Source organism: Cetorhinus maximus, chromosome 20 (genome assembly GCF_964194155.1).
Source record: "Cetorhinus maximus chromosome 20, sCetMax3.hap1.1, whole genome shotgun sequence".
Classification (NCBI taxonomy): domain Eukaryota; kingdom Metazoa; phylum Chordata; class Chondrichthyes; order Lamniformes; family Cetorhinidae; genus Cetorhinus; species Cetorhinus maximus.
In genome coordinates, this window is record NC_135898.1 from 12,696,493 (window position 1) to 12,721,178 (window position 24,686).

At 42.8% G+C, this 24,686-nt stretch overlaps 2 protein-coding genes across 4 annotated transcripts in view; both read right to left on the reverse strand.

Annotated features, from left to right (window-relative positions):
• Positions 1-10,802, reverse strand: part of LOC144694849 (serine/threonine-protein phosphatase 2A 55 kDa regulatory subunit B alpha isoform) — a 74,808-nt gene extending 64,006 nt beyond the window's left edge. The window contains exons 1-2 of one of the 2 annotated variants that reach the window (XM_078565493.1): positions 10,743-10,802; positions 1,491-1,568 (exon numbers count right to left, since the gene is read on the reverse strand). Coding sequence is in view for 1 of the 2 variants with exons in the window: in XM_078565492.1 (XP_078421618.1) it covers positions 1,491-1,568; positions 2,016-2,022 (85 nt within the window). In the remaining variant the exon portion in view is untranslated. Of the gene's footprint in view, positions 1-1,490; positions 1,569-2,015; positions 2,222-10,742 lie in introns of those variants that run through there. The other variant, XM_078565492.1, reaches the window with a different exon arrangement.
• Positions 1,491-24,686, reverse strand: tmem230b (transmembrane protein 230b). Of its 2 annotated transcripts, XM_078565495.1 has the most exons (5): positions 24,584-24,612; positions 23,319-23,435; positions 22,410-22,532; positions 19,698-19,739; positions 1,491-1,568 (listed from the first exon to the last, which is right to left on the reverse strand). In XM_078565495.1, exons 2-5 carry the CDS (start codon positions 23,415-23,417, stop codon positions 1,521-1,523), a joined length of 312 nt encoding a protein of 103 aa, XP_078421621.1. In that variant the 5' UTR covers positions 23,418-23,435; positions 24,584-24,612; the 3' UTR covers positions 1,491-1,520. The 2 variants fall into 2 exon arrangements, with proteins under 2 accessions (XP_078421621.1, XP_078421620.1); XM_078565494.1 differs by lacking the exons at positions 1,491-1,568; positions 19,698-19,739 and adding an exon at positions 19,797-21,947 and having other exon boundaries at positions 24,584-24,686.

A 24,686-nucleotide genomic window follows, 5' to 3' on the forward strand; every position in this document is an offset into this window, starting at 1 on the left:
AACTCTATCACTTGGTCCAGCTAGTTGCACTGTTCCTGGGTTCCACCCCAGGACCTAAGCATGCTTCTCACCCGACATGTGCACAGTACTGAATAGATCTTAAAGATCTCACGTCCATCCAACCTAGCCTCCAGCACACTGCCAAGATTTCTCTCCGTCAAAACTATGCAAAGTCTTAACTTTACCCACCATTTCTACTTCAAACACCAAGGCCAACAGTTTTTTTTTGCACAGGGAATAGAATCTGAAGGAGGCCTCGCCATATACATCCATGAATTTGGGTGCCTTTCTCACTCAGTTTACAAGGTCAATTGAACAGCAGCCTCTTCTTTCAAAGAACTTCATATACACCAGACACCACATAAACCCCGACTGACAGATTGAAACCAAGCTTATTTCTCGCGCACACATTTAAGCCTGTGTGTGGGGTGTGCAATGCATTTTAAATTACTGCTAGACCAATAAGACGTCTGCAATCGCCAAAATGCCTTCTGACACAGCCCAAGTTTGGGAAGCAATAACCTAGAATTATGATGTGTTTTACTGTTCAAAGAGATATAGTACTTTAATTCCACAAATTAATCAATCCACCATTACATTTTACTGAAATCGGAATGACAGAACCTAGTGCATGCAGAAATCTAATATTCTATGTACAGTCTAGGAGTTATAAGCAAAACTCAATGCTGAAGCTCACAATTTGTTCATCCATCAGCTTGGAGATCCATCTGAAACCTCATAACAGTCCAAGAGAATCACAATGCGGGATCTTCACATACATGTTACTTATTTTTTGATAGATTTTCTTTATGGCAAGGCAGGCTAAGGGGCAACGAAAAGCAACAAAAACCCTGTCACGCTTCACTGATCAGAATTTTTCTACTTTAGGTAACTGAACCTGTGCAAAACGAAAACGCGTGGAATACTGTGTGTGTCAGGCAAAGAATGCCTTGGGTTCACCAGAGGAAGTATTTTAGTCAAGAGCTGTTTCACACTAGTTCAACTTCTTCAGCTGAAGGCCAACTGTATTTCAGATAGCTCAACAATTAAGTGCAAATCCCAAACCATTAGAAAATAGCTATGTTTTATGATCAATTAATACTCCTCAGCCCTGCATAATGTCCACTCATAAATCTGATTCATGCTTACCTGCTGAATACTGTACTTCCTCCCACCCTCAATGAACACATCCAGCCTTCCTCATGCATATAAAAAAAACACATGTTTCAGAGCACATTTTGCAATTAGATTCATTTCCAAGGAATTAATTTGGTGCATCTGTTGAACCTCCCAAGCCACTTGCCATCATCAAAAACTGGGAATTGCAGACAGAAAAATCCACCAGGAGAACTGCACCAGACACTTTAATCTTCCAACAAAACGAAACCATAAAACACCAGTGCACAAAGCAATGAAAAACAGGGATTTGAGGGCAGGAGGGCAAAGAGAAAAAAAATCTAGTGAAGTTGAAATATTTAGTTTTTTTTTACCTTCTGCAACATCATCGTCTATAGCCCCTTTCACCTGAGAGAAACACCACTGAATGTCATTGCCACCACTTCCAACTCCTGAATGAATGGAGAGGAAAAAAATTAATCATATGCATTGAGTATTTTTTTAAAAATGTAAATTATACATACATTAGAGGGTGTGGGTGTGTAGGTGGAAAGACACTGAAAGATCTCTCCAGCCTCAGACTGGGGCTGGCTCCCATGAATTTAAAAATAATTCAACAGACTAAACTCCAGAAATTATAAATTATTATTTATACTGCTGAAGGCTTTGATCCCTGCTTCCCTGCCCTTTTCCTTCACTCTGTGGAGGAATGAGTTTAGCATTCAAGTCGCCAGGCCTTGAAGGAAGGAGGGATAGAGGAGGGGAAAAAATAGGCTTTACATTTTAAAAACAAACCCAGAGCCAAAGGGACTGATGGGGAGAGAGAGAGAGAGAGAGGGAGGGAGGGAGCGTTCACTCCCGCTTGCGTTTCTTTTTTTTTTCCCTGCTTGAATTCTCACCTGCCATGGCGGAACCGGCTGGAAATGGAGGTAGCCGGCGTTCGCGCGGTGCCCAAGGATGTGGCCGGAGCTGCAGGCGGACAGGCCGGGCTGCACTGGGCTGAGGATGGCGGCAGATTGGCTTCGGATGGCGCTGCTGTGCCCTCCCCCGCTCTCTGAGCCCTTCAAAATGGCGGCGCGCCCGCCCCGGCCATCTTCCAATGACGTCAGCGCACCGGGAGGGGAGGGGAGGGGAGGGGAGGCAGAGCAGGAGCAAGGGGGCGGAGCCAGAGTGAGCTGCAAGCAGCTCCCACACCATGCAGCACAGCCACTTTCTCCATTAGAGAGAACATTTTAACACGGGCAGCAATCACTTTTTTTCTCTCAAATGCATTACCATTTTTTTTCAACTTCATCACGGCTTTGCTTCTGCAAATTTGCTGGATCCCAAATTTGCAAATCCCACTCGCCCCCTTGCTCGCCTCATGCCTCATTTTAAAATATCTCATTCTTATTTTAAAATTCCTCCCCTTCCCCATCTCTGTGATCTCCTCCAATCCGATCTCTTGCGTATCCTCAATTTTAATTGCTCCACCAGTTGCCTGCGCTCTGAACTCTGGAGCTTCCTCCCGAAACTTCTGCACCTCTTTAACCCTCCCTCCCGCTTCAAGACCCTCCCTCTTTAACTGAGCTTTGGTCATCTGTCCATTTGGTCTCCTTCTGTTCCCCAGTGTCAAATTTCGTTTGATAATGCTGCGTTAAAGCCACTTGGGACGTTTTACTACTCGAAAAGCATTATATAAATGCAAGTTGTTGTCAACCACCCATTGGTCACTAAAAAAAAGACTTGCATTTATATAGCACCTTTCATAATGCGCAAAGGGTTTTGCAGCCAATGAAATACCTTTGCACTGTTGGAATGTGGGAAATGCCACAGCCAATTCAGCAAGTCCCCACAAACAACAATATGATAATGACCAACTAATCTTTTTTAGTGATGTTGGTTCAGTGAAAAGTGCAGCACTCCATTATTCTGTACTGGGAGTGTCAACCTAAATTTTTGTACTCAATCAGAATTGGAACTTATCTACCACCAGAGAATCACAGATTTTTTACAATTCAGAAGGAGGCCATTCAGTCCATCGAATCTGCTCTGAAAGAGCATTCTACCTCGTCCCTCTCCCCTGCCTTATCCCTGTAACCTTGCTCATTCTTTCTTTTCAGTTAACAGTACAATTCCCTTTTGAACACCTCAATCGAACCTGCCTCCACCACCCTGTCAGGAAGTTCGTTCCAGATTCCAACTACCCTCTGGGTGAAAGAATTTTTCCTCACTTCACTTTTACTCCTTTTGCTAAATTATTTCAAATCTGTGCCGTCTAGTTCTTGATGCTCTCTTGAATGGTAACAGTTTCTCACTATTTACCCTGTCCATACCCCTCAGGATCTTGAATGCCTGTATCAAGTCCCCTCTCAGCCTTCTTTGCTCCAAGGAAAAGAGAGTCCCAACCTCTCCAATCTATTCTCATAGCAACAGTTCTTAATCACCTCACACCTCTCGGCATTGAACTTCATCTGCCACTTGTCTGCCCAATCCAACAACATGTTTGAAGTTCATGACTATCCTCATCACAGTTGACAATGTTTCCAATCTTCATATCATTTGCAAATTTTGCAATCATGCCCTGAACACCACAGTCTAGATCATCAATATATATTAGGAAGAGCAAGGGTCCCAGCACTGGCCCCTGGGGAACTCCACTACAAACTTCCTCCAATCTGAAAAACAACCATTTATCACTTCTGTTTCCTGTCACTCAGTCAATTTCCTATCCAAGTGCCTACTTTCCCTTTTATTCCATGAGCTAGAATTTTGCTCACAAGTCTGCTGTGTAGCACTGTATCAAATGCATTTTTAAAATCCATATACACCACATCAACAGCATTGCCCCAATCGACCTTCTCTGCTTCCTCCTCAAAAAAACTTCAAGTTAGTGAAACGCTATTATCCCTCAATGAATCTATGCTGGCATTCCTTAATTATCGTGCACTTGTCTAAGCGACTATTGATTTTGTTCCGTAATACAGTTTCCAGAAGTTTCTCTGCCACTGACATCAAACTGACTGGTCTGTAGTTGCCAGCTTTATCCTTGCACCCCTTTTTGAACAAGGGTGTAACATTCACAATTCTCCAGTCCTCTGGCAACACCCCTGAGTCTAAGGAAAACTGGAAGACTATCACTAGTGCCTCTGCAATTTCCACTCTCACTTCCTCAGTACCCCCTGGATGCATCTCATCCAGTCCTGGTACTTTATCAATTTCAAGTAAAGATAGCCTTTCTAATACCTCCTTCTTCTCAATCGTAAATTCTTCTAGTGGACCAGTTACCTCCTCTCTCACCTTGGCCTGGGTAGCATCTTCTTCCTTTGTAAAGACAGATGCAAAGTACTCGTTTCATACCTATTCGCTATTTCTCCAGCTTCCACATGCAAGTCCCCTTTTTTATCCCTAATCGGCCCTACTCTTTCTTTTACCACCCTTTTATTATTTATATATTTATACAAGACCTTGGGATTCCTTTTATGTTAGCTGCCAGTCTCTTTTCATACTTTCTCCTTATTTTTCTGATGAGTTTTTTTCACTTCCCCTCTAGTCCTTCTGTATTCAGTCGGATTCTCTATTGTATTTTCTACATGATATCTGTCGTATGTGCATTTCTTTCTTTTCATCTTCACCTCTATCTCTCTCAGCATCCAAGGCACTCTGGATTTATTTGCCCTACCTTTCCCCTTCAAGGGAATATACCTTGTCATTGCCTGCAAACTGTTTCTTTGAAGGTGGCCTATTGCTCAACCACCATCTTTTCTGCCAACATTTGATTCCAACTCACTCGACTCAGATGCATTCTCATCCCATCCCTTTCCATGGCCAACCAAGGTTTACCTTATGATGCAAAGGTCACTATCCCCAAATTGCTCTCCCACTGATATTTGATGCACTTAAACTAACTCATTCCTCAGAACCAGGTCCAACAGTGCCTGCCCTCTCGTTGGACCAGAAACATACTGCTACAGAAAATCCTGAACACATTAAAGCAACTCATGCCCCTCTTGTCCCTTTGCACTATTCCTATCCCAGTCTATATTTGAATAATGGAAGTCCACCATTTTTGCACCTCTCTGCAATTTCTTTGCAAATTTGTTTCTCTACATCCCTCCCACTAGTTGGTGGTCTAAATACTACACCCATCAATGTTATTGCACCTTTTTCATTTCTACCTCTCACCAGAGAGATTCCGTCTTTGACTCCTCTAGAGTGTCCTCTTTCTACATTATTGTAATGCCATATTTCATAAATACCGCCACTCCCTCCCCTTTTGTTCCTTTCCTGTCTCTCCTAAACACCTTGTGCCCAGGAATATTTAGTAGCCAGGAATATTTAATACCCAGTACTGCCCTTCTTTGAGCCAGGCCTCTGTTGTAGCAATGGTATCATAATTCCATTTGGCAACCTGTGCACCAAACTTACTAATCACACTCCATGCATTCACATGCCAGTTTCTCTCCTCTCCACCCTGAATTTCCCCTCAGGTTCCCACCCCCCAGCAATCTAGTTTAAACCCTCCCCAGTAGTACTAGCAAACCTCCCTCTGAGGACATTAGTCCCAGTCCTGTTAAGGTGTAACCATCCTTCTTGTACAGGTCCCACCTGCCCCAGAACTGGTCCCAATGCCTCAGGAATCTAAAGCCCTCCCTCTGACTCCATTTCTCCAGTCACGTGCTCAACTGCTCAATCTTCCGCACGTGGCACTGGGGGTAATCCTGAGATTACTGCTCTTGAAGTCCTGCTTTTTAATTCCCTTCCCAGCTCCCTAAAATCTGCTTTCAGGACCTCATCCCTTTTCCTATCCATGTCATTGGTCACAATGTGGACCTCTGATTGTTCACCCTCCCCCAAAAGAATGTACTGCAGTCATTCTGTGACATCCTTGACCCTAGCACCATGTGGGCAACATACTATCCTGGAGTCTAGGGTCGCAGAAAAGCCTGTCTGCGCCCCTAACTATGCAATCCCCTACCACTATAGCTCTTCCACTCTTCCTCCTCTCCTCCAGTGCCACAAACTTGACTCTTTCTACAATCCTCTGAGGAACCATCTCACTCATGAGTATCCAAAATGGAAAAGTGGTTAGAGAGCAAGATAGCCTCAGGGGATTCCTGCACTACCTGCCTGTTTCTATTAGATACTTTGGCAGTTACCCATTCCCTCTCTGTCTGTGTCCTTCTTAGTTGCGGTGTGACTACCTCTCTAAATGTTCAATCCATATTATCTTCAGCCTTGCGGATGCACCACAGTGACTCTAACTGCTGCTCAAATTCTGCAACCCGGAGCACAGGTTTCTGCAGCTGCTGACACTTCCTGCAGATGTAGTCATCGAGGATACTTTATGCCTGCATGACTTCCCACATCCTGCAGGATGCACATTCCACATGACCATGCTGTACTGACATACCTTAAACTTTCTATAAAGTGTTTACTACAGTATGGTATATAATATAGTAACTTACCTGTCACTCACCAATCATCTCCTCTGTACTGAGCCCGGAAAAGCCTATACTTACCAACCAATCAATTTACAGGACTCCGGTGACATCAGTTTTGATATTTTTTCTCCACCCACGCTGTTTTCAACCTCTTGACTGCCTTACCAATTCCACTGGCGGTATGTTGCCCACCTGATGCTAGGGTCAAGGATGTCACAGAATGACTGCAGCACATTCTTTTGGAGGAGGGTGAAGAGCCAGAGGTCATGGTCCACATTGTGACCGATGACATGGATAGGAAAAGGGATGAGGTCCTGTAAGCAGATTTTAGGGAGCTGGGAAGGGAATTAAAAAGCAGGATTTCAAGAGCAGCAATCTCAGGATTACCCCCAGTGCCACGTGTGGAATATTGACTCTCTGTTGTGTTGGACACTCTTTTGAGTTTCAGTGTATGCCACATTGGTTCAGCCTCTCCCTCAGCCCTCCACCACTTCATATTGCTGTAAAATGGGAGGAAGGAGAGTGATGTAAATATGAAGTGCACAAGTGGGCAGTCTCTGTGTGTTGAGCCTGGGCAGTGTGAGGTGGGAGGCTATTTAACTGCAGGGCACTTCACAGCATATTGTGGCACATGATTCCTGATGGAAAGCACACATGTTCAGGGGCTTTTTGGGGTGGGGGGGGGCGCTGCACAATGGCTGTGATTTGTAGATGTCAGCCCAAACTCAATGGTACTACTCACACCTCTAAAGACTGTGGGTTCAAACCCAACTTGAGCACATCACCTAGGTGCTGAGGGAGTGCAGGAGGTGTCATCTACTGGATGAGATGTTAATTGAAGGTCCTATCTTCCATCTCAGCTAGATGTAAAAGACCCAGCATTATTTGAAGAAAAACAGTGTCCTTCTTCCAGTGTCCTGGCCAATAATTGTCCCTCAATCAACCACTAAAAACAAATTATCTGGTCAGTTATTTAATTGCTGTTTATGAGAGCTTGCTGTGCGTAAATGGGCTGTTTAGTTTCTTACATTATAACAGAGACTTCATTTCAGAAGTTGGCTGTAAAGCATGTTGGGACATCCTCAGGTTGAGAAAGATGCTGTATCAGTGCAAGTTCTTTCATTTAACCATTGTTCATGCTTTAAAATCAGTAGAATCCGCTGATGTAATGTTAATGGTAAACCCAGACATATATTAATAAAAGCACGGTCTGTAAAACCAGCTTTCTGTGTGGCCAGGTAACTTCTACTTTTAAAGTGTCCAAAAGATATAGGAACACAGTTGTGAGCAATTAAAAGTTAAATGTTGGGAACCTACTGATGGTTAGTCAGCCTCTGAAATGGGAAAGGCAGCTTCAGATTCAGGTGGATTCCTTGCCCAAGCTTTTCTTATTGATATATATATATATATATATATATATACTGCATATTTTTCTTTTTGTTTCTAAAATTTTATTCCTTGTGACAAATAAAGTTGGTCTGTCCCACAGTTGCAGTTGGGATACTTGTCTGAAATTTCAGCTGCATGGCAATTTGCAGGGACAGCGGCCATTATTTCAGCATATTTTCTGTCACTTTCCTTCTAAAATTGAAATTCAGGTTTTCAGAAACGCAGGAAGCCCAATTATAGGGGAAAACCATCTGAGCTGCATCAATTCTTAAAGCCATTGAAGTAACTTATTATCTGGATCCAGGCTGCATATTACAGGACACTCAAAAGCATATTTGTTTTTAAAATTTTAGTGCTGTTCTCAAGCTGAGGGAGGTTGGCATTGAGGGATGCAATGCGCTTTCTATTTCACCTTCAACATGGGATCACCCAGATCAAGTACCAAAGATCAGATGCGGAGTGGAACTCCCTCCACTCTGCTGCAGCAATGCAGTTCAGTCCCAAGCTTACAAGAGTGCTCCCTAACATAACATCTTTTGGATGAGATGCTCAGTGGACATAAAAGATCCCACAGCACTATTTCGAAGAAGAACAGGTCAGTTATTCCCAGTGACCTGGCCAATATTTATCCATCAAAAGATTACCTGGACATTATCACATTACTGATTGTGGGAGCTTGCTGTGCACAAATTGGCTGCCATGTTTCCTACAAGAGCAGGAAATTCAAAAGGAACTTGGCAATGAAGTGCTTTGAAACATCCAGTGATCATGAAACCTTGCATTTTTCAGTTTCCCACGCTTGCCAGGCTAAGGTCAATGGAGTCAGGTCACAGATCAGCTATGATCTCATTGAATGGGTCGAGGGACAAAATGGCCAACTCCTGTTCCTACGCTGGAGAACATTGAGGGGGACTTCAAAAGACTTCAGTGAGGAGCAGGGTCAAATTTGCAGATCAGGTCGATGGATGGCAGCTGTAACTTAATGCAGAGAAAAATAAGGTAAAGCATTTTGGGAAGAAAATGAGGAACAGAAGGATGTATTGAATGGAAAGATGCTGAGGAGCAGAGAGGTACAGGTGTACCTAAGCTTCAAATGGGAGTGCTGGTCAGTAAAGCCGCACAAAAAAAAAAGCCATCAAGCACTAGAGAAGAGGGAGTGGTAAATCTGTGCTGAGCATTGGTTAGGCCCTGGTTAAAGCTACTGAGTACACTTGCAGCTCCACGACAGAAAGACACCAAAGCAATAGAAATTGTATAGCCTAAGTTCGAGAGGATACCAGGGTTAAGAAACTAGCATTATGAAGAGAGACATATTTTCACATTGGAGTACAGAAAACCAGGAGGAGATTTCATGCTGTTTTAAAAATATCTAAGGCTTTTGACGTGGTGTCAGCAAAGTCTTGTTTCCTCGGGTTGGGGCCAGTGACGAGGAGGAGGGGGGGGGTCATCCATTTAAAACTCGGCATCGGGAGTAAGAAGCGAGCTCAGGAGAAACGCAGAGTGGTTCGATCATGGAACAATTTATCCGGGAGTAGTCGAGGCAGCCACCATTGTAAGGTTTAAGGGCCAAGTGGATAAATACGGTATTTAACTGAGAGAAAGGTACAAGGCTCCGGGGAAGAGGGCAGGTTAGCGTTTGGATTGCTCTCGCAAGGAGCTGGGCGCGGACAAGGGGGGCCAATTTCGCCTCTCCCTGCGCCGAAGAATGCTTTGACTGTGAGGCGAGGCGAGGCTGGCCGGAGTGAGCAGTCTGGCAGGTTCGGTTGAAATGGCTAACCAGGCGCTCTCACTTTGTGTTTTAATTGGTGCTTTAGATCAGGATAAAAAACCCGGTCACATTACTCGCTTCAGCTTTGTGGAACAATTTTCCGCCCAGAGAAAATGAACTGTTAAGACTTTGGTCCAATCACATTATCCGAATAACTCCTCGTATCATATAATCATCCCCGGGAGGATAATAGCTTCTAATGCAATGGAGGTGCTCAGTGTGAGAAGGTCCCTGTTTTCTTCGGGGGAGGGGAGGGAGTCTTGTGGAGAGAGCATTATATTGAGTAATCATCACCAGGGAAATGCTGACGTTTGTCGCTCGAGTGGATTTGAAGCTGGCTTGGCTGGGCTGACCTTAGTCTGGGTTGCAGTCAACAACGTAGCAAATGGCTCCAGAGACTTGTGCTGAGCAAGTAAGGAGGGGACGCTGCCTCCGATTGGTATCCAGAAAGACCTCCTGGTCAGCGCCAGTTTATGGAGAAGGACAGAATGAAGCCGGCCAGTGCTGCCCACTGCTGTCAGCTTAAATGGCAATATCACCATCTAGCCACCTGGAGGGGTACTGGAGAAACTGTGGTGATCTGTAGAATTAGCACCCCCAACCCTGCAAGAGGCATCGCATTGGGGGGTGGGTGGGGAGAACAATTGTCAGATAGAGAAAAAAAGGAAATGTCTCGATGTTACAACAGCATATAAACAGACGATATCCCCCGGGGGGCTCGTTAAATATGAAACATTCTCAGTTTCTCGACATGATCCAGAAGCCCTCAAGTGACGCCGTGCCCATGTATTATGCCGATCAGGTTAGGCTGTTTGATAGTTTTGCGGTCTGCAGGGGTTCCGTGGAGGATTGTTTGTTTATAGCCTGGAATGCGCCGCTGAGTTGTGAAGTCATAGTGTGTCTGGTCAATCAACACTGAAAAATGTCCCCTCTGACCATCGTGGATTGTAGAGAAACTGGAGACCGTGAATTACAAGAAGATAATAGCCTAATTCCACACTGGCGTGTCTCAGTACCAGCCGAATGGCGGGGGTGGGGAGTCTTACCTTGTTCTTAGGTTACCCTGGACTTTAACCAACCGCTTCCACTCTTTTAAGATTCATTCCCTCCGTTCACTTGCTCCTTCGCTGTGTCTCCCTCATGTTGATTCGCGATTGACTGAGAGGTTGAATTATGAGTGATTATGTAAATTGGGCCCGAATCTGGCTGGAATTAGAAAGCTGAGAGGTGATACGACTGCTGATTATAAGGTTCTAAAAGGAAAAAGGTAACGTAGACCGTATTCAGGACACCGGGAATCAGAGGACTCAGCCTACGCTTCAAATAGGATAATTCAACACTCGTCTGCCGAAACATACTTTGTGAGCCAAACGTAATGCGATGGAACAGGGTCCCAGAGAAATAGTGGAAGCAGTCTGTACGGATTCATTCAGTCGGATGTTTGATTGATTTTTTTTTTTAAATAAAATTTTGGGGTACAGTTTGTGAATAATTTGATACTCGACATGCAAGTCTGGCAGGCTTGTGACGAACAGCTGACTTTGGACCCATATTTCCCAAAGCTCTCCACCACTGGGGGGGTTTAACTCGCCTCAAGTCTGGTCTGGGTCTGTTGTAGACTAATTGATAGAGATTGATTGCTAGGATTCGTCAACAACTCCACTTGCTTTGTATCGTGCAGGGTGGTGGATGGCCCTTGGTCTTTGCTGGTCTCGCAGTTCCTATGTTCCAGGTTTCTTTGTGTTTTCCCTGTTGCTCAGTATTTTCTGCTGAGTCTTATTTTAATGTCACAAGGGTTTTGGACCAATCGCAAAATTAATCGAAGAGGTGTTCGAGAAAAGTACTTGACGTGGATAGTAATTAAAATGTGGAACAAACTGAGTTGAAACAGGTTCCGTAAATAGTTTTGCTTCACCAAAATAGGATATAAAAGGAAATGGGGGACAAGTAAAAGAGTGCAAGTAGACAGGATAGCATCTGAGGATGGAAAAAAAAAGTAAAGACTTTGTCATTGGCCAATTTCTGTGCTGTAATGATTATGGTACTGCAGAACATATTGAAGGCCACTGTATCTCTTGGATGGTGAGAAATATATTGCCATATCATTCTAACAGGCTAAAATAGTATTCACAATTTATTGGCAAGTAAAAGAAAACACAGAAGCAAAAGGAATTTGAAAGAGCATAATATAAAAGAGGAATGGAACTGGCCCCTGAAGGTAACCCTTCTAGAAAGCTGCAGTTCTACTGTTTCTTGGAATGTTAGATTCCTTTGGATAATCACATGAACTTTCCCTTTCTTCAGTATACAGTTTGCAGTCTTTCAGGATGAGAATATGTGAACAACACCAAAATGTGGCTGTGCTTGCCAAGAGGAAAGCCCTGCAGTCAGGACTGGGATACAGATCTTCCTTGATAGAATGCCTCTTCTTCTGAAGCAAGTAAAAAAAATGTTAGCATTGACAAAGGGATAAGGGCTTCTGACTGCTGGCTTCCCTTTCATATTTCCCTCAGACTGGCCTTCACACCAGAAAACACATCCTTGTCTGCCGCGTGAACGTTTGAGATCTGCTGTTCCGGGTATCAAAGTACTCTTGTCTTAAAAGATTTCTGGACAAAGGCCCTTCATTCTTTCCTCAAACTCTATCCCTTGCTTCCTCTTATTTTGTGTCTGTCAGTGGAAGCATCCGCCAGCTTAGACCCAAGGTGTATTAAAAGTTAGCTACAGAATGTACTTCTTGTAATTATCACATTTAATTCCTGTAACACTTTGCCCATTAGACTTTTCCAACTTAGTATGAGAAGTCAGAGGAATGGACTGGTGTGGAATAACATCAGAAATCATTGGCCATCACATGGACATCAAGACCCAAGCAAAAATTACCTTTTTCATTTGAACTGACCCTCCTTGCTGGCTCCTGTTTGTTTGCTGCTCAGTTCATCGGTACCACATCTCCAAACCCCAAGTGAGCCAATCTGAAGCATCCTTCGATCAGTGGCACAGTCAAATTTTGCTCCACTTTATACTCTTTCCAGGGTCACACCACACCTTACATGTGTATCCTGTGTCATGTTCCATCCCTACCTCACTCCAAGCAAACAGGGAACACAATGGGGCAGAAAATATGCTTCATATTTTTATCTGCAGATTTTCCATTGGACAAGTAATAAACCCCACACCACTCAAACAGTGCAGGACCTAAAGTTTCCAATCGGAGTACTGGTTAAGACAGTTTGCTGTATTACTGTGTTATCCAGGGTAGAGAAAAGATCCTTGTCTTTCTCTTCCCTTTTCATAGAATCTGTTTGTTATTTTCCACAGGAAATATTTGGGAGGAAAAAAGTTAACTTTAAATGTTGTGGTTTGAAAGTAGTGTATTCCTACAAGAAAAAAGGGCAGGGTTGAGATGGTAGTGAGTTAAGATGCTGATGGTAGCTTTGATGCTTCCTCACAGAATACCAATAATAAGCAATTTGATACCTTGCCTCTGTAAGTGATAAACACTTCACATGTAATGTGTTGGAAGGTTTTGGATCACTTTGTGGTCAGTCATAGAGCTTAGAAACCTAAAATGCAGGCCAGTTTCTGAAAGAGAGAAGCTGTTGAAGCAGAAAAGTCCCAGAAAAGGTACAAAAAGTTGGATTACAGTCAAGGGCATCTCTTTAAATAAAATAACCCAATGAAATGAGGCAGTGCAGCACAATCATTATTTTTTTTACACCAGTACTCAGATATAAGCTGCATCAATTGGACTGAGAGAGGCTGGAAATTACTACTGGATTCTGTTCATTGACCTTACTGTGTAATAAAGCAGTTTAATGATGCAAATCTTATCGTGTTGAGTGTTACTCAGTCCATCTTTAGAGAGATTTAAGAAATAGACAAAGAACACAAGGATTTGGTCCCAAGTATAAGCAGGTGCCCTTGTTACACCCATTGATTGATGCTACCTTATGAACAGACCTAAGGCAATGACTATAAATTCAGATGCTCTTCCTCTCAGGGATTGACAAACTCTGCTGAACCAGACAAGCCAACTGCAAAAGACTTGACCTCGTATCACCTCTTTATTGGGTCGCAATTGGAATTAGACAGGAAAATTTGTACCATGATTCTCGATCTACCAGGCTAAATATCAGTCCATGTTTATCATGTTAATTTTGTATTTCATAAAAACATATTTCCACATAATCAGACATTCTTCTACACAGTATTTCCATCAATCTTATTGCAAGACAACTGTCACTATTCATGCAGGTCAGAGAGTCCCAGATGAGGCCTGAATTAGCTTATCTCAAGGAGAGTGGAAACTGTGGAGATGAAAACAGGAGGACAATTGGCCTCAGCACTGCTGAGGTGGAGGTTGGGGAGGTGGGGGGAGCGGGGGGAAGGAAATTGGAGCAGGATGCCAATCCTGATCACTGTCCAGTGCATCTGCTAGGAAGGTGATGTGTGTGAACATCTGGCGAGAACAGATTCATGCTCAGGTTCCAGGCCCAACTTTCACTGTCATGCACCTTGTGAACAAATGACATGATGGGTAGTGCAGTGCTTTGAATCCCATGAAGTTGTACTCCAGCAAGGATCAATCCCTATGCAAGAAAGACTTCAAATCCCTCCTTGTTGCCAAATCATGTCACACATGCTTCAATTTTCTGACTCCAGCCTTTTCTGCATCTTCCAGTCCCACTATTAGTGGCAGAGCCTTCATCTGCCTTAGCCCTACTCTCTGGAACTTCCTTCCTAAACCTTTGTACTTCCCATTGAATTTGCCTTCTGAAAGCCATAAAAAAGGCTACCTGATCAGTCACCCCTCCAAGTCTCTCGCACCATGGCTCAGCCTCCCACAGCCCTGTCGACTGCCACTTGTGAAATGAGTTAGGAAACCTTTTACATTACTGGTTTTAGATAAATGCAAGTCATTGTTGCAAGAGGGAGAAAAATCAAGGAAAGCAGCAAATATCTTGAAGCCTCTGTTCACTCCAATTGCCATGATGAAAATGCTTAAGCTTTGTTTTCCAATAAGGCTTAGTTATAGATGCGTTCCCTGGCAGGGCTTCTTTCTCTGCCCAACCTGTACTGGTGATTCAGTTGCAGTTTGCATCACTGACATCAATAACAAATATAATCCACAACTTCTCTTCATGAGGTGAAAGCTGTATTAACTGCACAAATATGGTCACAGTTCACATTACACTCAATGAACCTCATTGTCATTTTTCAAGAATGTCAGTTTGAGATCAAAAATAGCATTTCTGGACACACAAAACATCACATGTGCATCCATACACACACCATGTTTACCTTATTGTGTTATATTTATATACAACATTTAAAATTGAGCTTTACTCCTCTGATCACCCAACTTACTAATGAGTTGTATCAGGTGGTATCTAGTCTGTGGTGACAGCAGTTCCTAGTAACAGCACTCATCAACTTTGTGCTTGCTGACCAACATTCACTCCCAGTTAAACAGCACCTCAATTTTACAATTCTCTCCCTTGTTTTCAAATCCCTCCATGGCCTCACCTTTCCCTATGTCCGTAACCACCTCCAGCCTGCAATCCTCCAAGGTCTCTGTGCTCCTCCAACCCAGGCCACTTGATCATTCCTGATTTGAATCATCATTAGCAGCCATGCCTTCAGCTGCCAAGGCTCTAAGTTTTGGATTCCTTCTGCTAAACTCTCTGCCTCTCTTTCCTCCTTTCGGACGCTCCTTAAAACTTGCCTCACCTAACATAGGTACAAACAAATGAATTAGGGGCAGTTGACAACCACCCGGCCCCTCAAGCCTGCTCCACCATTCAATAAGATCACGGCTGGTCTGATTGAATCCTCAGCTCCACATTCCCGCCTACCCCTGAGAACCCTTTACTCCTTGCTTATCAAGAAACTGTCTCGCTCTGCCTTAAAAATATTAAAAGACTCTCTACCTTTTTAGGAAGAGAGTTCCAAAGACTCTCTACTCTCAGAGAAAACATTTCTCCTCATCTCTGCCTTAAATGGGAACCCCTTTTTTTAAACGGTGACCCCACAAGATTCCCCCAGAAGAGAAAACATCCTTTCCACATCTACCCTATCAAGATCCCTCAGGATCTTTTATGTTTCAGTCAAGTCACCTCTCACTCTTCTAAACTCCAGCGGATACAAGCCTAGCCTGTCCAACATTTCCTCTGAGACAGCCCACCCATTTCAGGTATTAGTCTGGTAAACCTTCTGCTTCCAATGCATTTACATCCTTACTTAAATGAGGAGACCAATACTGTACACAGTACTCCAAATGTGGTCTCACCAATGCCCTGCATAACTGAAGCATAACCTCTCTACTTTTGTATTCAATTCCCCATGTAATAAACAATAACATTCTATTAGCTTTCCTAATTACTTGACGTACCTGCACATTAACCTTTTAGGGTTCATGCACTCAAATACCCAGATCCTTCTACATCTCAAAGCTCCGCAATCTTTTGCCATTTAGTTAATATATTTTTTATTCTTCCTGCCAAAATGGACAATTTCACATTTTCACACATTGTACTCTATTTTCCAGATCTTTGCCCACACACTTAACCTACTTATATCCTTTTGTAGCCTCCTGGTGTCCTCTTCACAACTTACTTTCCTACTTATCTTTAGGACCTTTGGTCCTTCATTGTATAATTTATACAATTATATAAATTGTAAACTGTTGAGGTCCCAGCACTGATCCCTGTGGCACACCATTCGTTACATCTTGTCAACCAGATTTGTGCCTACTCCTTGTTTCCTATTGGCTAGCTAATCATCTATCTATGCCAATACGTTACCCCTTACACCATGAGCTTTTATTTTCCACAATAACCTTTGATGTGGCACCTTATCGAACGCCTTCTAGAAATATAAGTACAGTACATTCACCTTTATCTACAACATACGTAACTTCTTCAAAGAACTCCAATAAATTGGTTAAATATGATTTCCCTCTCACAAAAGCATGTTGATTCTGCCTGATTACTTTGAATTTATGTGCCTGCTATAATGTCTTTTACCAGAGCTTCTAACTGGCCTGTAGTTTCCTTGCTTTCTGTCTCCCTCCCTTTTTAAATAAAGGAGTTCCATTCACTATTTTCCAATCTAACTGAGTTTCCCCAAATGTAGGGGCTTTTGAAAAATTAAAACCAATGCATCAACTATCTCACGAGCCACTACTTTTAAGACCCGAGGATGAAATCCATCATGACCCAGGAACTTGTCAGCCCACTGCTCCAATAACTTGCTCAGTGCCACTTCTCTGGTGATTGTAATTTTGTTGAGTTCCTTCCTCCCTTCCATTTCTTGATTTACAACTATTTCTGGAGTGTTAATTTTATCCTCTATGATGAAGATGGATGCCAAATAGATGTTCAATTCATCTGCCATCTCCTTATATTCCATTATTAATTCCCCAGACTCACTTTCTATAGGATCAATGCTCACTTTGTTAACTCATTTTTAAACATCAAAAAAAATCTATTACTATCTGTTTTTATGTTTCTAGCTAGCTTTTTCTCCTACTCTCATTTTCCCCTCCTTATTAATCTTTTAATCATTCTTTGCTGTTTTTTATATTCTGTCCAATCTGCCACCCATCCTTGTACAATTATATGCTTTCTCTTTCAGTTTGATACTATCTTTTAACTTTTTTAGTTAACCACAGATGGCGGGTCCTCCCCTTGAAATTTTTCTTTCTCATTGGAATGTATCTATTCTGTGTATTCTCAAATATTCCTTTAAATGTCTGCCACTGCATCTCTATTGGCCTATCCCTTAACCTAATTTGATGCTCACTTTTGCTAGCTCTGCTTTCATGCCCTCATAACTGCCCTTATTTAAGTTTAAAATATTCTTTCTCTCCCTCAAACTGAATGTAAACTCAATCATATTATGATCGCTGCTACCTCAGAATGCCCTCACAATGAGGTCATTAATTAATCCTGTCTCATTGCATAATACCAGGTCTAGTATAGCCTGCTCGCTGGTTGGCTCCAGAACATGCTGTTCGAAAAAATTATCCTGAAAACATTCTGTGAATTCCTCTTTTCAACGACCTTTGCCCATCTGATTTTTCCAGTCCATATGTGGATTAAAATCCCCCACGATTATCGCCATACCTTTCTGACAAGCTCCCATTATACCTTTAAACTCCGTTCTACCATATGAGTATTGTTAGGGAACCTGTACACAACTCCCACAATTGACTTCTAGCCTTTATCATTTCTCATCCCTACCCAAAGCGCTTCTACATTCTGGTTTCCTGAACTTAGGTCATCCCTCTCCATTGTGATAATCCCATCATTAATTAACAGAGGCACTCCTCCACCTTTTTCTGGCTTCTTGTCCTTCCTAAATGTTATGGACCCTTCAATTTTCAGGTCCCAATCTCTGTCATGTCTCTATAATAGTAATCAGATCGTACTTATTGATTTGTATTTGAGCCATTGGTTCACTTGTTTTGATTTGAATGCTACATGCATTCAGTTACAAAGCCTTTAGTTTTGTCCTTTTTATATTTTTGTAACCCCAAGCCTTATCTGATTTACTCTTAGATTTGTACTCCCTATCTCTTCCTGTCATGGTCTGTTTATCATTTCCCATATTAATATCTTTCTCTCTGGCCTTGTCTCTACTCTTTGATTTACCACATCTTCCTAAGATTGATCACTTGCCCCCACTATTTAGTTGAAAATCCTTTCTACTTCCCTAGTTATGCGGCTCGCTAGAACACTGGTCCCAGCACAGTTCAGGCGTAGGCTGTCCCAACGGTACAGCCCCCACTTTCCCCAGTACTGGTGCCAGTGCACTCAGGATCACTTTATCTTCAGTTTTCTTTCTCTCCCTCCCTCATACCCTTCATTGACATATCTGACCAGCACAAGACATCTCTTAGGGGGTGAAAGGCGAGGGACTGAGCTCTAGAAGTGTAGCACCAACCCACATTTCATTGAACCAAACCACAGTTGTTTGGGCTTCAGCAAACAACACTATCAGAAGCTTAACTGGTAAATACCACTGAATGAAGAGATATGAAAGACTGTTTTTTAACAACAGGGGGATTTCATTAGCCAAAATCTGTTAACATTAAGACAATAGACCAGAAGACCACTTGAAGGGGTTTCCTAAACAAGACTTCTCTATCAACCCTGGCCAACAAAAATAACAGATTAACTAGCTCTTCAACTCACTAGTGTTTATGGGATGTTTCTGGTGCAGAAAGGCTGCTGTATAACAAGTTACTGCACTTCAAAAAGTAGCTTCTATACTTTTACTAAACATTACAAAGTTTTTACATCGCAGAAACAAGTCAGTTGGCTTAACAGTTCCTTACTGGTGTTTGCACTCCACATGGGCCTCCTCCCGCTCCTCTTCATCTAATGCCATCAACATATTCTTCTATTCCTTTCTCCCATCATATGTTTATCTAGCGTCCCCTTCAAAGCATCCATGCTCGTCATATCAACTACTCCCTGTGGTAGCAAGTTCCACATTCTAACCACTGTCTGGGTATTTTCTTCTCCTGAATTTCACACTAAATTTATTTATGACTGTCTTACATTTATGGCCCTGCGTTTTGCCCTACTTGCCTACCAAGTACAATCATCTTCTTCAAGTCTACCCTGCCAAACCTTTTCATAATCTTAATGACATATCAGGCCAGCCCTGATTTTTCTCTTTACAGAGAAAAGAACCCTAGTCTTTATCTGAGAAATGATTTCCGGTTTGTTCATTGTTGAACCTCTGATCTGTGTTCAGTTAGCTGATTGTAGTTTGAGTGACAATGGTGTTACAACTATCAGTCTCCCTTATCCCAAGTCAGGGAAAACCCTGACAGCTAGAACTCCCATCCTTGCTCCTGAGCAAAAATGCTGATGTGTCGACTTAGTCCAAATCAGCTGTAAGCCACCCAACCCCTCCCCACCTCCCCCCAGTGAAATAACCTGTCAATACTCAATGTCTAGACTCACACATGAAGAACAGCCACGTACTGGAGGATGCTGATGGAACTGCACACTAACAAGATTCCGTACCTTCAGAAAAGGAGAGAAGACAATTGAAGGGAAATAAATCATACACGTATAAATCAGTCAGACATCAAATATTTTATTTGGTGCATCTTGCACTGTTCACACAATGTATAAGAACTAAGTTATCTTTTTTGTCCAACGCCAACAAATTTCTTACAGAAAATCCCTTCAAATCAGCATCACTGGTCATGCTCATCTATTGATTCCTTTGGAATACTGCATTAAGATTAAGATATATGGAAAAATCTGATCACCATTATATAGGATTCTCATAGCAGCACTAGGAGGCTTATCAAATGTCCACCTCTGTTGATTGGGTAATTTGAATTGAGATGCTCAATTTCAGGAGAGAAAGACAAATTGCTGATGGAAGGGAAGATAAGTGACTAATTGAACAAGAAGGTCATAGCTTCAGGCTGACCTCTGATCTGTTCCTAGTCTATCCCTGTGCGTTGCTCGTTATCAAGAAATGTCATCTTGCAAAAGAATAAGTCCCAGCTTGTAAAGGAACAGGAGCAGGAGTAGGCCATTTAGACCTTGAAGCCTGCTCAACCATTCAATAAGATCAATGCTGATCTGGTTATGGTCTCAACTCCACTTTGCTGTCTGCTCCCCATAACCCTCAACTCCCTTGTCTATCAAAAATCTGTCTAACTCTTGAATAATAGCACCTGTTGACATTCTTCATTGACAGAAGGAAAATGCTGCATGCAACGGTAGCATCCTGAAGTCCAATCTGGGCACAACACATGCAAATTTGTGCCCTTTGATGCTAAAGCATTGCCACCAATGGCAGCAGGAAGTCCTGCAGCATAAACCAGTCGACACCTGAGTCCATATTGTGCAAAACCCAAGGAAGCTTTCAGGTCAGTCTCTTACAAAAGAACTGTGAGTATCAAAGCTGGATGGTTCCTGCCCACGGAGCTTATGTTGGATCTGCCACCTTGGGCCAGCAGCCAGCTGGCAGCCAGCATGACCCCTCAGTGCTTCATTGTCGCTGGTCCACATGGACTCTATCACTCTATCTGACAAATCAACAATTGCACAATTGCAAATATGAGCTCACACTAAGTGTGAACCTGGCAAGTGAAAACCAGGAATGGGGGAGGGTGTGAGCAGAGTGACCCAATCCAAATACAGACCGATATCGAAGGTTTTGGTTCTACAATATAAAGATTGCTTGAACCTCAAATGAAATTTACAGGCCTATATTGCAATGTCACTAGATTTTAAGGTGTGTGAGGAAGTACTGCTCCTATGTAATGTTCATTACACTTAAAGTTTACTCAAGTCACAAAAATTCCATCACAGCATTCATATTTAACATCAGTCTGAGACCTCACTAAATGGGCTACCAATGAAGCGTACCTGTTTTAACTCATTTTTCCCCTCTGATTTTGAGGTTGTAGCTGTAAATATAACACATTCTCCTATTCATCAGCCTTCCTAGCCCAGAAAGCTAGAAATTCAGTACAACAGGGTCAATACAAAATAGAAAAGTTCACTGAGTTGACACACTTCAATGTTGTGTGAAATGCTTTGCTCATATCCACCAGCACTCTGCCCCATTTATTTGAAACAATTAATATAAATACAGCTTGACAGTTTCAATCTTGAGTCTCCAGCATGAGAAAAACTATGTAATGGGTCTCCTTGCCAATACTCTCACTGATGGGGAGTGGTCTGGGAGTCTTGGGCTAGTGCTATTTGTTGCGGTGGTAGGGTTGCGCAAACTTGATTCTGGCTGGGAGCTTCCCTGATCCAAAGGAAACACACCAGACCATGATAAACATGTTTATGTCAATAGTTTTTAGCAGGAAGGGAGCAGAACTTTGAAAACCCCTTCAACACTGGTATTTGGAAATATGCAAATCGGTCAGAAGGTCTGAAATTTATATGGGACAAGCAGGGGAGCGAAGCGGACCCTCGTTAACTGCATTATTGTCATGTAGCTGGAATACTATTTGGTGCAATCTAGCCATTAGGAATGGGAGTTCTCTTATTCTATCCATCACAGACAGCCTCGAAGCAGACTGCATGCAGCAGCCAGCCCAAGGAAGAGAACAGTTTTCAGTCATCGAAGTCTGGGATGTCATCATAGGAATAGCCTCTGTATCCTCTTGAGGCATAGTACGCAATCCGAAGATGGTAAAAGCCAGGAAGAAAAACCAAGATCCCGATGATCAGCACTGGCCAGGTTGTATCACTGTACTGGAAGAGAAAAAAAATGGAATAACTGGTTTTCTTTTCTAAAAGTAAAATACTTTGTCCAGTAGAACAGAGGATTAGCATGGATAGGTTTGTCCACTGAGGTAGATGGTGGCCTTTTAACTGACAGGATGTGATTTAGAATCCAGCCTATATGATGACAATCAAAGTCTCTCTCTGCTTGCTTTAAGGAGCCTATATGAATTGAATTCCAACTTTCATAATCCAGCTCCTAATGGGCATACATTTGAAGGACAGAACGATCCTGAATCCAGCACCGCTGAGCAATTTTATCCCAGACATGATTCGGAAATGGAACATGTTATGAAGATGCAGTGGCAGGTGCTCATCAAGTTAAGACAAAATAGTTATCTTTAAAAGAACTGCAACATTTAATTACGTCTTCAGTCTCTCTCAATGGGAACGCAGTTGAAAACCTGAATTGTGGAGCAGTGTGTAACTTACCGAACTGCTGATGTACCCAGTCAGCAGGAGAGCACCAATGGTAATCAGCAATGAGCCAATCAGAAATAAGATGGTTGCAAGTGCAATTGCCTTGTATGGAATTTTTGTAGGAAGTTTCTTAAACTGCAGGAGAAGGAAAAAGAAATGACTCAAATTCTTTGATAACGTGAGACATTTTGCTACATCAAAGGCACTATATAAACGCAAATTATTGGTTGTTCACAAACCATAAATTTTCCAATTAAGATTTATGACGTCTTCAAAAGTACTTCATTGGTTGTGGTTTTGGTCCATCATATGATTGTGAAAGGTACAAGATAAATGCAAGTCTTTCTTTCACTTGCCTCCTAATTTCTGCCTTCAAAATCTTATTCTTTCCCTTTCCTAAAACACGTTCCCCCCCCCCCCCCCCCCCTTCCTCTTATGAATGCATTAACTGTTACTGGAGTTCAGCTCCTGATGACTGAGTTTTCATTCTTGATGACCGAGCTCAGTAGAATGTGGCCATATTATAATTCCTCACCACATCTGATGTCCACCAAGAGTGGGATATACTGTGCAACAAGTTAGAGCCAAGATTGATTGTTTCTTAAGCCTGCATTACTTAAGCTAATTGTGGCTCTGGTCAAGATCAACTACCTCAGCATAAAGCAGGTAACGAACCTGTAGCGTTTCTCATGTACATGGCTCAGATTGATACTTGCCAACTAAGTCCTTCGCCAATGAGCAGAGACTGTTAAATGGTTGTTAACCAGTTACCAGATTGAGAGATGAACAATGAGCTTATCATTTCAATGTATATACATATATATATATATATATATATATATGAATATACACATACATAAATATATACATACACACAATACAGTGATACATATATACTCAGTATCATTGTCAGGAACTAACCTGCAGGTCGATGTAGCCCTCATCACTGTCTGCAAGTTTAGAGTATTTCACTTTAATACTGGAGCTGCCAGCAGCAGCGTTGTTACGCGAAGGCATCATAACACAGCTTGTCAACAACTAGAAAGGGATAATAGAATTGATTTGCCAAGACTGTACATGGACACTGAACAAGCTTACAAATACATAAACCTGCAGCATATGAAAGCACATGAACGATCTCATTTACATCTCGTCCCTCTACAATCAGGTAAAAGGTGAAGCTACATTTAGAGCCACTTGAATGTCAACACAAAAATGCTCTTGGATAAATATCCAACCAAAGCTGGCACTAAAAAGCAGAAGACAACTCTAGTACCAATAACGAGATCAGCTCAAGGAGCTGCCTCAGACTGGCTGCATATTCTTGGAGAGTGCAGAATAAATCCAGTTTTATACATCAGAAGGCAATACGTAGCTCGACTGAACAGAGCATCATTGAATTAAATTGCTCATTCGCACTTCAGCTCACCAGCGTTCAAATTCCTGCTAAATGCTTAATGTCAGAAAAAAGCCAATGGAACAGGAGCAAACATAGTTAAGCCTGAAATGTTTTGAAACAGCCAGGGTGAGGAGTCTATTAATGTTCAGTTTGCACCAGGACGCAGTTATACTTCAGCAGGTGTGGTATCAGTGCATTCTCTGGAGGGGAGTCACACAACCTGAGCAAGAATGAGCTGCACCCGGGTGGGAGGGGGAGGCTGCAGTTGTGGCGGTGGTCAGAGGTTCCCTTTCCTCAGAGAAATAAATGAGCCAACTGGGTCCTTCCAATAATCCAGGAGCTTTCACCACCATTTTATCTGGCACCAACCCAACTGTCTGTCCCCTTCCCCAAAATGCATCTCAAATTTTAAACTCTGCAACGCCGGCTGCTTTTTTTTGGGGGGGGGGGGGGGGGGGTGGAGCGAGAGTTGCAGCAGCCATTTTACACAGGAAGATCCCACAATCACAGCAATGGGATTTGGGGTACTCCAGGTGTGCAGTGCTCCGTCAGTCCTGCTCTCAAGTGTCAGCCGAAACTTTTGTCCTTTCAGCCTGTTTGGGGGTGGGGGGAGGAGGGGAAGAGCTGGAAGCCACGATCTCCCTTCTCTTTGACGGAGCGTCGCAGGCCGCCAGGTTCACACAGACACATCGCTCCACACATTTCCGGCGAACACCTGAAGCACACAACAACAACAAAAATATATAACAGCCGCTGCTCAGGCTCTTCGACCTGCCGCTCCTGTTACCTGCGCACAGCCTCCATTTCCCCCTCCCACCCACTGCTCTCTCTCTCTCTCTCTCTCTCACGCCGCCTGTCAAACATCCACTTCCGTTCCGCACTCCATCGGC

Excerpts from the sequence above, each read along its gene's own strand:
- tmem230b (XM_078565494.1), bottom strand. The coding sequence starts at position 23,417 with ATGATGCCTTCGCGTAACAACGCTGCTGCTGGCAGCTCCAGTATTAAA. Across the intron at positions 22,533-23,318 it reads AGGGCTACATCGACCTGCAG|TTTAAGAAACTTCCTACAAA; the intron begins GTTAGTTCCTGA and ends CTTCTCCTGCAG. Across the intron at positions 21,948-22,409 it reads CTGGGTACATCAGCAGTTCG|TACAGTGATACAACCTGGCC; the intron begins GTAAGTTACACA and ends TTTCTCTTCCAG.